Raw genomic sequence first — 11,337 nt, forward strand, 5'->3', positions numbered from 1 at the left:
TTTAATATATTTTGAAGTGGTTGTGAGTGAAGGAAAGAGAAAAGGTAATGATAAAGGTATAAAAATATTATTTAATTGAAAAGAAGAGAGAAAATGTAGTGTTTTTTAGTGTAGTTTAGAGTGAAAATATGGTGGAATGGATATGAATGCTCTAACACCCCAGATATTTTCTCTCTCTAGATTTATTTGTTCAAAGAACATTCTCTCCTAGGGTTACACGTTTAAGGTCTTTCTTAATAATCTCTTGTTGAGATCTTGTGTCAATGTGAGATCTTGTGATTAGTATGCAGATCGTCTAGTTGATGATCCGCTTGTGAGGAGTGATTCGTTGTTCATCTTTGTACAGTTTTCTAGTTATTGTTGAGTTTTTATCAGTTTAAAATCCTTGATCCATGTTTTTGACAATCTTGTAAGAGAAAATAAACTTCAAAAGAAAATTATTCATTCATCAGTTAGTTTTAAAAGATAAAATGCAACATTAAAAATAGGAATGGCAATGGGCCGGGTATTAGTAATCCCAAGCCCGTAACCGGTTGTAATTCTTTGGCCCGTACCCGGCCCGTTACCCGTCGGGTATTTTTCGGGTATTTATCCATCGGGTATCAAGTATACCCGCGGGTAACGGGTATACCCATTAATTAATTTGTTAAAAATATCATTGAAACTCTCATGTGCATTTTTTACTCTAATGTTTATATAATTTACTACTTTAATAACTACAACAAAGGAAAATATGACCAATAAGATACAAACATGTCATATTCAAATGCATATTTGAAAAATATATCTGCATAATTAACTAATTAATGTACTGCTACTTTGGAGCACATAATGTCAGTTTATATAATTTGCTTTTAATTAAACACCAAACATGAAAAATAGTAGCATTAATCAGAACCCAAGTAATCCCCCTAACAACTTGAAATGTGTTTAAAAAATTCCAAAACTAACACACATTTTTAATCTGCATAGAAACAACATAACTAAACATAAAATCTTGTGTCTGTATGTTAAAGTCTTGAAGACAAACAACAAAGCAAAATAGTATGAATAAGTGTATGTACTAAAGTTTATATAAATGGAAAATAAATTTAAAATAATATGCTTTTCGGGTATTATTCAGGTAAACGGGCCGGGTATCGCTAAATCTCATACCCGTACCCGTACAAGAATATTTTTATATTTTTAATCCCATACCCGGCCCACACCTGTCAGGCTTCGGGTATACCCGGCCCGTATATTTCAGGTTTCGGGTATACCCGTCGGGCTTGTGCTTTTTTGCCATCCCTAACTAGAAACATAGGAAATCATTCATTTTTTAACGAGCTAACATGAACAAGAAATAATGTTAGTTCAAGTGTTTGTTCATTTGTTCGGTTAAAGTTAAACGAACAAGCCCCCGTTCATGGTCATTTGGTTTGTTTACAGGCCTGAATACCTCACTTATATTTGCTGGTCCTTCCATGGTGGTCATGGCTCTTATGTTCATTGTTAGATCCGTTGGTAGTCACTGCCCTCTTCAGACTTCTTCGCCCCCACCGGGGGTATTGTACTGTTTTTAATGTGGTTTAAAGAATTACAGTTGGTAGTAACATGATTTCACCAGTATTAGAATTTAGTAACGAAATTCAAAATGCCTTTATTTACAAGGCAAGAAAGAATTCTCGAACGATGAAGCAGGGATACAAACTTAACCATACCAGATTATGGTAACTACAACCACCTGAAAATACACATAAGCTGGTGCATTAAGATCATATGCACCCAATGGAAATTCACTAACCGCTAGTCTTCATCTTCTTCAGGAGACCGATGCCCCGTTTTCTTTTCATCTGCTTCATCATACCACGATTTCCATGCCTCCACATAGTGCCCGAAAATGTCACCTAGAGCTGTCATGTTAGCAAGTAAACATATGTTATAAACGTATAATGTATGCCCATTAAGGCAATGAAGTTTGCAATCAACTCATTCGCTCGTGAATGTGTGGCTGTTTGGTTTGTGCTTTTATCTCTTTAACAGGTTAAGAAAATGGCTAAAAGAAGAACAAGTCAAAAGTCATCCAAAGTGTATTTTCAATGCATGAAACTTCTATAAAAATTTAGTCTTCTTAACAGAGTGTTTCAGGCAAACCCAATTGAGCCAGTTTAGACCCGTATAAAGTAGGGGTAGGGCTGTAAACGAACCGAACGAACACGAACAAGGCCTTGTTCGTGTTCGTTCGTTAAGAAAATAAATGTGTTCACGAACGGTTCATGAACACTTACCGAACGGGATTTTATGTTCGTGTTCGTTCATTAAGGAAATGAACGTGTTCGCGCACGGTTCACGAACACAAACGAACACAAATAAATTTGGCGAACGCGACAAAGGATAAAGATAGATGGCCCAGAGAGTAGCACTCGAACTTGAATCCCTTATTGTGGAACGGAGGTCTATCGTATTCGTCGATGTAAATAGTGAGAAATGAAAGGGAAATGATGCATAAACAAGGTGAAAATGAGTTTCCTAGTTTAATTGTTAGGGTAATAAAATAAATAAAAGTTTAATAATATAAAAAGTACAAATAAAATATAAGAAAGTACAAAGAGCTTCAATTAAAACACAAATATACGAACATAAACGAACGCAAATACACGAATGTTCACGAACACGTTCATGAACACCTTACCGAACGTTCACGAACACAATCGAACGAACGAGATCTCTGTTCATGTTCGTTCATTTAACTAATCGAACGGAATTTCTTGTTCATGTTCGTTCGTTTAATAAACGAGCGAACATAAACGAACTTCCCGCCGAACGGTTCACGAACTGTTCGCTGAACGTTCGGTTCGTTTACAGCCCTAAGTAGGGGTGTTCAGAATTCGATTCGAATTCGAAAAATTCCAAGTTCAACTCAATTCGATTATCAATAATTCGAATTCGCGTCCAGTAAATTGAATACAAATTTATAATTTTTAATTCGATTCGAAATTCAAATTCAAAACTTACATATTTATTTATTGTATTTATATATAAAACACACATATAACTTTAAGTTGAGCTATAATATTAATTAATCTATAAATTTATTCTAAGTTCTAAAATAGCCCATTACCAACCGAAATAGCTCATAGCGAATTTACATATTTTAAATGAATTTAAATCAAAACAAATTTATTCGAATTTATCCGAATTCGATTCGAATTTTTAATTGAATAGGAATTGGAGTTTTAATTTGAATACGAATTGCATTGAATTGACCAGTTTTTAATCGAATTCAAATTCAAGCAAAAATAATAATTATTCAAAAAATTCGTTACTCGATTCGATAAACACCCCTAAAGTCTACTTTGTTAACTCGGTGCTCAACCCGCCTGACCCATTTTGACGCTTGCAAAATTCAGCATTGTACCTTTGTTGCAATATTGAGGACGATACGTATCAGCCAAATTCTCCCAGTCCTGAACCTGCTTTAACTTTTTGTTTCCAGAACTTCCTACCCTTTGTGTGATGGCGGGTGTGAAGGGGCCAAACACAAATTCCTTCGAGTTACATGAAGACTGCTGTTGTGTTGTATTATTCTCACTATATTCGACCTTCACACAGTCAATATTACCATGCATTGCCACAGTCACATCTTTCGAGCTCCAATCAGACAAAGAATCGACATGTTTTCTTTTTAAATCCTCATGGTTTGTAATATCCGTTCCAAAAGCTCTTCTTTTGTTTGTATCTAACGTTTGGGATTTAGTTTTCGGTCCCAACCATCTAAATGATGGTTTCCCGCTTTCAGGGTGGCGTGTCTTCAACATTAAGGCAGCAAACATTTTAGAAACTACGATTTGTACACACTGAAGAATTTGTAAAGTATAAATCTATAAATTACCTTCTCAAGGAGATTCATGGACGAAAAGACGTTTGCAATGTCATATAAACGCCTAACTTTTGCTGCATACACAGAATGTAAGCCTAAGTCTAGGAAAAACTAGTATCGCGTATATAAATTTATAAATCAAATAGGAAAAGAAACTACTTCTCATGGCTGTCGGGTCGTGCACATCGCCCAACAGTGCTGTTGCAGCAGTGTCCAAGGAGATTAAGTCTGCCTGAAGGGTATAAAAAGGTTGTTTACTTGTGGTTGTATTAACTGAAAATAGTGTAGCTTTCATACTGTGAAAAGAATCTTCTACAAGCAGGTTCACTCACATTAGAAGAGATGAATAGCTTGATGAAATTTTGTGTCAGAAGTCCAAGTGATTTCTCCTTCCTGTTGTTTTCTGACATATAAAAATGAAATACTATTACATATTTACTAGTCTTAGACTATGTTGTTAGAAGCACACTAGACGCAGAAGCGCAGCGCAAGGAAAGCGTTGCGCCGCGAAAGCCGAAAGGCGCATTCTCAGGCAATCAGTTATCAGACGCAGTTTCCGGCCAAATTCTGGCCAAAAATCATATAAACCTGTTTGAACATGTCTAAAAGCCCTATACAAACCTGAAATCAACCTAAAACCATCTAAACTAGCAGTGAACAAACCTAAAACATGTCTTAAACCCCTAAAAGTGGTATTTTTATGCTATGCGTCTCGCTTTAAAAGCCCTCATTTTTTAAGCGCCTAAAGCCTAGGCTTTCGGCGAGGCCTGTGCGCCTTGACATCATAGGTCTTAGATACTCGATAAATGATGTGTTGACATCATAGGTCATAGACCTGTGCGCCCGAGGCACGCTTTTTACAAGAAACCCCAAAAAAGCACAATTTTGGGGGATTTTCAGGCCTGAGGCGCGCACATAGGCTGTTTCTATGCTGTTTCTAAGCTTCAAACTGTAGTACAATAGGTTTTTTTGGCTTGTACTTATAGCTATATTTTGGATAAGGGATGCTAAAAACCTATAGGATATATATAAAAAAATTATATAATCACTTTGCGCCTTGGGTACAGAAAGCCTGCCGCTTTTGCGCTTAGCGCTTCACGCCTCGGTTTTAGACCCCGTCACTTTTGTGCGCCTCTTGCTTTTTAAAACCAAGAAGATAAACTGATAAAGATAAACTAATTTTACGGAACTAAAAGGAGGTTATCAACTTACCACTCTTAGAAGATCCAGACGATTTAGTATACTTGTCAGTGTATGAACTGTTGGAATTAGAAGGGCCACGACAATCGTTCTCATTTACAACCTGTTAGAAATCCCTAATCTTAAGTCAAATGTAAACAAAACAACCACGATGATCTGACACTAGTCTCATGCTTGAAAAATGTTGATGGTGTACAGAATTAACAAAGGAGACTCAAATCTAACACGGCAAACTTACAGTTCCAAAGCTGCAGAATCCAGAGACTCTAGGGTTTTCATTAAATGCCTGTTTCTACAAGTAAATGCACATACAAAATATCAAAATTCAAGTGTTTGTGTAATCATACGACAACAAAAGTTATTAAGAAAATCGAACACATGTTTGCGTGTACCCGAAGCTCTTCTACCGCGTGCGGAATTGCACTAAACCCCTTCCAAGTATACTGATTCTTTGCTCTCCTAGTCAAAACCTAACAAATTAAACAAAACTAATAAACCCTAACTCACATACACATATCCGATTTTCAAATAAACAAAAGAACAGATATGAAATTGTAACAAAACCCTACCCCAACACTTTCTAATATGTTGACGATATCGTAAATTCGCCTCCTCTCAACACCTGTAAGATTACCTTCAGTAAGTAGAATCAATAAAAATCAAATGAAAACATGAAGAACAGATGAAAACCTAATTGATTTGCAGCGTTATCTAGCCCAATCGATTCAACACCTTCTTTATTGTACAACCTCAAGAAACTGCAACCATTCGATCTCAAATCGTTAGATACATGTATAATCAGTGAACGTGGAGTGAGAGAGAGGGAAGGTTAATAATACTTGGAGCACAAGACACCGAGAGATTTCTCTTTACGGCTGTATAGCGAAGGGATCTTGGTTTCGGAATCATTAATTGACGCCATAGATGGAAATTGGGACAAGTCAGCTCGATTGACAGAAGATGTGAAGTTGGTGGTAGTTTTGGTCAATCGATGGCGGGATCGGGGATTTTGAATCCGGGACGATGCACGTTGTTTAGTTGCCTTTCTTTTAATTTTGAATTTTCATTACTTAATATTAATTTTAAAAACACATCATTGAATTAAAAATACGGTTGTTTGTTTATCTCTTAATGAGACTCTTAATGGTTTAGACATCCTACTGGTTCAGTACTTAATGGTTCAGTACTTAATGGTTCAGACTGTTTGTTTCACGAGCAGATGTCTGAATGGTTCAGACATTTGCCTCTGAATGGTTAAGCATTATACATAGTCTGAATAGTTAAGACATCTAATCTGAATTGGTCAGACATTTGCCTCTGAACGGTTAAGCATTATACAGGCTCTTAATGGTTCAAACCTCTTGCTGGTTCAACACTTAATGATTCAGACCTCTTACTGGTTCAGCACTTAACCATTCAGATGTTGCCAAACAGCCCAACCTCTTACTGGTTCAACACTTAATTGTTCAGACTGTTTGTTTCACGAGCAGATGTCTGAATGGTTAAGACATTTGCCTCTATATGGTTAAGCGTTATACAGAGTCTGAATGGTTAAGACCTCTATCTGATGGTCAGACATTTGTCTCTGAACGGTTAAGCATTATACAGGCTCTTAATGGTTCATACCTCTTACTGGTTCAGCACTTAATGTTCAGACCTCTTACTGGTTCAGCACTTAACCATTCAGATGTTGCCAAACAGCCCCTAAGAAGAAAACTACCATCAACATAAGCAAAGCAGTCGGTTGAGAGTATAATACTTGAAAAAACTCTCATCGACGACATATTACTATTAGACTTAAGGACGCGTTCTTTTCAGAACCAAAATATGTTAAAAAAATGCGATAACCACGTAATGCATTTTATATATGGTGCATAGAAATAATCATTATACGAAGAAACTGTGTCGCATAGAAATAATCAAAATACGAAGAAACTGTGTCGGCTACATAACTGTCTAATATATCACTTTAGTTTTAATAGTATAAGTGTATTATGCGGTTATCACAGTTCTCAATATCCTTTTTGTTCTGAGATGAACACCCTTTATTTGGCCGGCCCATAAAATAGAAGAAAATTGTCACCGACATAGAAGCGCAATATTACACTTCTGATGAAAGCTAGTCTGCACAGAGTAGAAGCTCATCCTGTAGTCATATTTGATCATAACTCGTAATATCATACGCATTCTGTAGTCAGGTACAATATATATGTGTATCAAAATGATTGTTCACATCTAGTTTTGCCAAAATCAAAATAAGTTAGTTTACAGGTTCAGCCGTTTAAAATCACATATCAGCAAAACACGGCAGGCTGCTCTATATCAGTATACCTGTTTCGGCTTCCAGACACCATTACTGCCGCCGAAACCTCATCTTACAGTTAAAAAGTCAATGTCCGGTTAAACCATACAAACCCAGCTCTCTCTACTCATTTCCTAACAAACCCAACAGGAAAGTTGCCATCTTTGTTTCCAAGATTCGTTCCAAGAATAAACGATCAGATACACACCTGAACATAATTTCACTAACAAATCTTGATCACACAACTCGACGCTCGCTCAAAACCGCCATTGTTGACATGCTCGTTATAAAAGTTCAAATTTTGAATCCCTTCTTGAAGTGGGCAGACAATTTCATTCGACTATTTAACATATTCCACCTGTAATGTCAAATCTTTTATGCCTGCATCATGTAAAATATCTGAAACTTGTTTCTTTGTAGAAACCTTGTCTGTTTCCGTAGAAATATACAGATGAAGAGTACCAACGACATCATTGTTTGTAAGACTCCATATGTGAAAGTTTTGGATGCCACATATACCCTTTATCTTCATAATACTACTTACTGCTGCTTTTAGCTCGTGCTCCTGATCTCTGGGAACTCTTTGCAATAAGATTTCTGCGGAGTTTTTCAACAATGGTATAACGGAAGACACGATTAATATCGATATGAATAAAGAGCATGCGGGGTCCGCAATGAGCCACCCCTTGTACTGGATGAGAAGTGTTGAGATAACAACTCCTACACTTCCCAAAGTGTCGGCTAATACATGCAAGAATATGCCTTCCATGTTGTGATCGATATGATGGTGATGATGCTTTTGTTCATGATCATGGTCATGGTCATGGTCATGGTGAGCGTGATCATGATCATGATTATGATGGTGTTCATGATCATGATTATGATCATGTTCATGGTCATTGTGCACATGACCGTGATTATGATCATGTTCACAATCATGGTGATGTTCATGGTCATGGTGAACATGATGATGGTCATGATGATCATGATGTTTGGTGTCAATTTTGTGATCATGTCCAGCATGGTTATGTGAATGGGAATGCGAACACGATGCAGCGCCACCATGGGCGTGATGATGTTCATCATGAAAAAAGATTAACCCCACCATATTAACAGCAAGCCCACCAATTGAAACCATCAATAAACTAGAAGTCGAAATCTCCTGAGGTTCCAAGATCCTCTCCAACGACTCCAACACAATCAACGCTCCAACCAAAACAAGAAACACAGCATTCACATAACCCGACAAAACCTCAAACCTTCCACGACCATAATTATACCGACTGTTAGCTGGCAACCGTGCAATATACGAAGCATAAAGCCCAATCGCAAGCGCAGCACAATCAAACAACATGTGGCACGCATCCGATATCAACCCAAGACTATTATTCATAAACCCGGCAACAAATTCCACCACCATATAAGCAGTATTAATCAACAAAAAAAGCGCAATCTTCCTCGACTTCCTCTCACTCAAAACATGCCGAACAGACTTCATAACCGACACCAAGAACGTATCAGGAACCTCCAACCCTAACTCCAACGAATCCACCCGAACAGGATCCAACTCCATCACACCAACCCAAAGCAACATCCCACAAATCAACAACCCCCAAAGCGAAAGCTCAGGGTAATAAACCAACTCAAGAACAACCGTACACACAAACGTTACAACAAACTCCTTCCGAAAATCCTTCAACCTACTCACCTTTTCATCCACATAACTCTCACTCAAAAGCACCCCGAAAACCACCGTATTCACCAACGGCCATCCAAGCCCACCAATCGAAACACTATCCCCCTCCGCCTCAAACACCAACATACTAACCGCAGCAGGAACAAACAGCACAACAGTGGTATAAAACAACGAAATCAATCCCACCTCTTTCCTACCTAACTCCCTAATTCCCCCCCAATTCATTGATCCTTGTTCATAAGCACTCAAAAAACCCGAAACAAACGGTAACACCATCGCCCAAACCCGAACACATTTCTCTCGATTCGCAACGAGAAACGACGAAAACCCGAATTCCCCTAGATTAACGAAGGAAAACGGAAAGCATTCAATCCGATCCCAACTAATCGACAGCAATAACAATCCAGTAAACATGAAAAAGAATCCACGAACCTTATCGGAACCGGAGTTACGAAACTTTCCGGCGACGAGGTGGCCGGAGGTTTCGGCGAGGATCATGGCGGCGGTGCCGCAGTAGCGGAGGGCTTGGAAGCGGATGAGGAAGACGATGGCGAGGAGGATTGATTTGGCGAATAATATTCGCTGCTGGTGTTTGGTGATGGAGTGGTGGATTGTGAAGATGGATTTGGAATTTAGGGTATTTTTGAAGAGAGAGAAAGTGAAAGAGAGGATGAAGGAGAGGAGAGAGACGAGGAAAGAGAAGGGGAAGATTGAGAAGGATGAGGGGGAGGATTGGAGGAAGGGGAGGAGGGAGTAGAGGGAGCGGAGAGAGAAGAGGAGGAGGAAGAGAGAGGATGGGGTGAATCGTTTGGTTTTGGTGGCGGAGAAGGGCGGAAGACGGTGGCGGTGTTTGGAGGGGGTGGGTGTGGGGGTGAAAGGAGGGTAGTGACGGGATGGGGTGATTGGGGTGGTTTGGATGGTGGTCCGGGGTGGGAGGGAGAGGCGGTGGGGACGGTGTTGATGGTGGTGGTGGTGGTGGTCGGACGCCATCGGTGAGTTCGGAGATCAAAGATTGATAATTACGAGTTGCGACTTTATTGGTGATTACAGAAGTTGACTGACTGACTCGACTGTTTTTGGGTGACGAAGTCAACTATGGATGAAGTACAGAAATAGCCCCTGGGTTGTGTCTGAAATTGCAAGTTTTGTAATCCGATTTTGGAAAATCGAAGCTTCGGTCCTTTGACCATCACATTTTTAGTTTTTCTTTACACGAAAAAATAAAATTTGACCATTCCTTGCTCTTCGTATACACGAGGGAATGCGATGGATCATTACTATTTCATGTCTTGTTTGGTTACCACTATGTGTGAATGGAATGAATTATTACTGTGTATGATTTGGTGGCAAGAAAAACCAATGAATAAAATTAGCGGTGAGTAGTGGTGGTGGTGGTCGGTGGTAGTGATTGTGGGTGGTTATAGGTGGCGGTGGTGGGTGGCGGGGGCGGCGATGGGTGGTGGTGGTGGCGGCGAGTGGCGATGCGGCGGGGACGACGAGTGACGGCGGCGCGACGACAGCCGTTGGTGGTGGGTGGCGGTGGCGGTGGGTGGCGGCGGCGGCGGCGGTGGTTGGCGGTGGAGGTGGCGGTGGGTGGAGGCGGCGGCGGTTGGTGGTGGCGGTGGCATCGACGATGGTGGTGGGTGGCGGCGATGAGTGGCGTTGGCGGTTGGTCGTGGCGGTGGGTGGTAACGATGGCAGGTGGGTGGGCGGCGGTGGCGGGTGGGTGGGCGGCGGTGGCGGGTGGGTGGGCGGCGGCGGCGATGGCTGTCGAGATGGCGGGTGGCGGCGATGGCGTCGGTGATGGGTGGTGGTGGGTTGTGGCGAAGGTGGTGGGTTGTGGTGTTGTTGATGAATGGTGCAAGAGGGGATGAAATGAAAAAAAACATGGGGGTGGAAGAAATGATTTTGAGGGAATGGAATGCCTTTTGGAATAGGTGACCAAACACTATTTTCTTCATTCCCTCGTAATCATCCATTCCATTTCGCCTCTCATTCTTACATACCAAACACTACCCAACAAGTTGTGATTATGATTCCTTGTAGCATATTTCTTGCCCAAGTCGCTTAAAGGAGTAGTCTTATGGATCGAGTGAAGATATCTAACTGTGAAAGCATAGATTTGTGGACTACGATACCAAGTGCTGCTGATATGTTGCCAAATGAGGGCAGCAGTGTGTAGCAAGATGTGAAAATATGATTATTTGTTTATGTACCTTCTCCATTACGCAAACAAAGTTGAGAGTTCACATGTACCTTCCTCTTAGCCGGATGGAATCC

General features: G+C 40.1%; 2 protein-coding genes across 2 annotated transcripts; both read right to left on the bottom strand.

Moving 5' to 3' along the window:
• Positions 1-1,525: 1,525 nt before the first annotated feature.
• Positions 1,526-6,232, bottom strand: LOC110911162 (E2F transcription factor-like E2FF). Its single transcript, XM_022155757.2, has 11 exons — positions 5,899-6,232; positions 5,750-5,817; positions 5,629-5,681; positions 5,452-5,529; positions 5,298-5,351; positions 5,072-5,162; positions 4,192-4,262; positions 4,019-4,091; positions 3,872-3,933; positions 3,398-3,788; positions 1,526-1,892 (listed from the first exon to the last, which is right to left on the bottom strand). Exons 1-11 carry the CDS (start codon positions 5,979-5,981, stop codon positions 1,786-1,788), a joined length of 1,131 nt encoding a protein of 376 aa, XP_022011449.1. The 5' UTR covers positions 5,982-6,232; the 3' UTR covers positions 1,526-1,785.
• A 982-nt stretch (positions 6,233-7,214) lies between these two features.
• On the bottom strand, positions 7,215-10,173 carry LOC110911163 (probable zinc transporter protein DDB_G0291141). The gene has a single exon (XM_022155758.2). The coding sequence runs from the start codon at positions 10,045-10,047 to the stop codon at positions 7,702-7,704; it is 2,346 nt and encodes a 781-aa protein (XP_022011450.1). The 5' UTR covers positions 10,048-10,173; the 3' UTR covers positions 7,215-7,701.
• Positions 10,174-11,337: the final 1,164 nt, after the last annotated feature.

Source organism: Helianthus annuus, chromosome 15 (genome assembly GCF_002127325.2).
Source record: "Helianthus annuus cultivar XRQ/B chromosome 15, HanXRQr2.0-SUNRISE, whole genome shotgun sequence".
NCBI lineage: Eukaryota > Viridiplantae > Streptophyta > Magnoliopsida > Asterales > Asteraceae > Helianthus > Helianthus annuus.

Bases quoted from the DNA above. Each gene is read 5' to 3' on its own strand.
- LOC110911162 (XM_022155757.2), bottom strand. From the start codon at position 5,981: ATGGCGTCAATTAATGATTCCGAAACCAAGATCCCTTCGCTATACAGC. The intron at 3,789-3,871 runs GTAATTTATAGA...TTAATGTTGAAG, and splicing joins CCATGAATCTCCTTGAGAAG to ACACGCCACCCTGAAAGCGG. The intron at 1,893-3,397 runs GTACAATGCTGA...CTAACATGACAG, and splicing joins TCCTCAATATTGCAACAAAG to CTCTAGGTGACATTTTCGGG.
- LOC110911163 (XM_022155758.2), bottom strand. From the start codon at position 10,047: ATGGCGTCCGACCACCACCACCACCACCATCAACACCGTCCCCACCGC.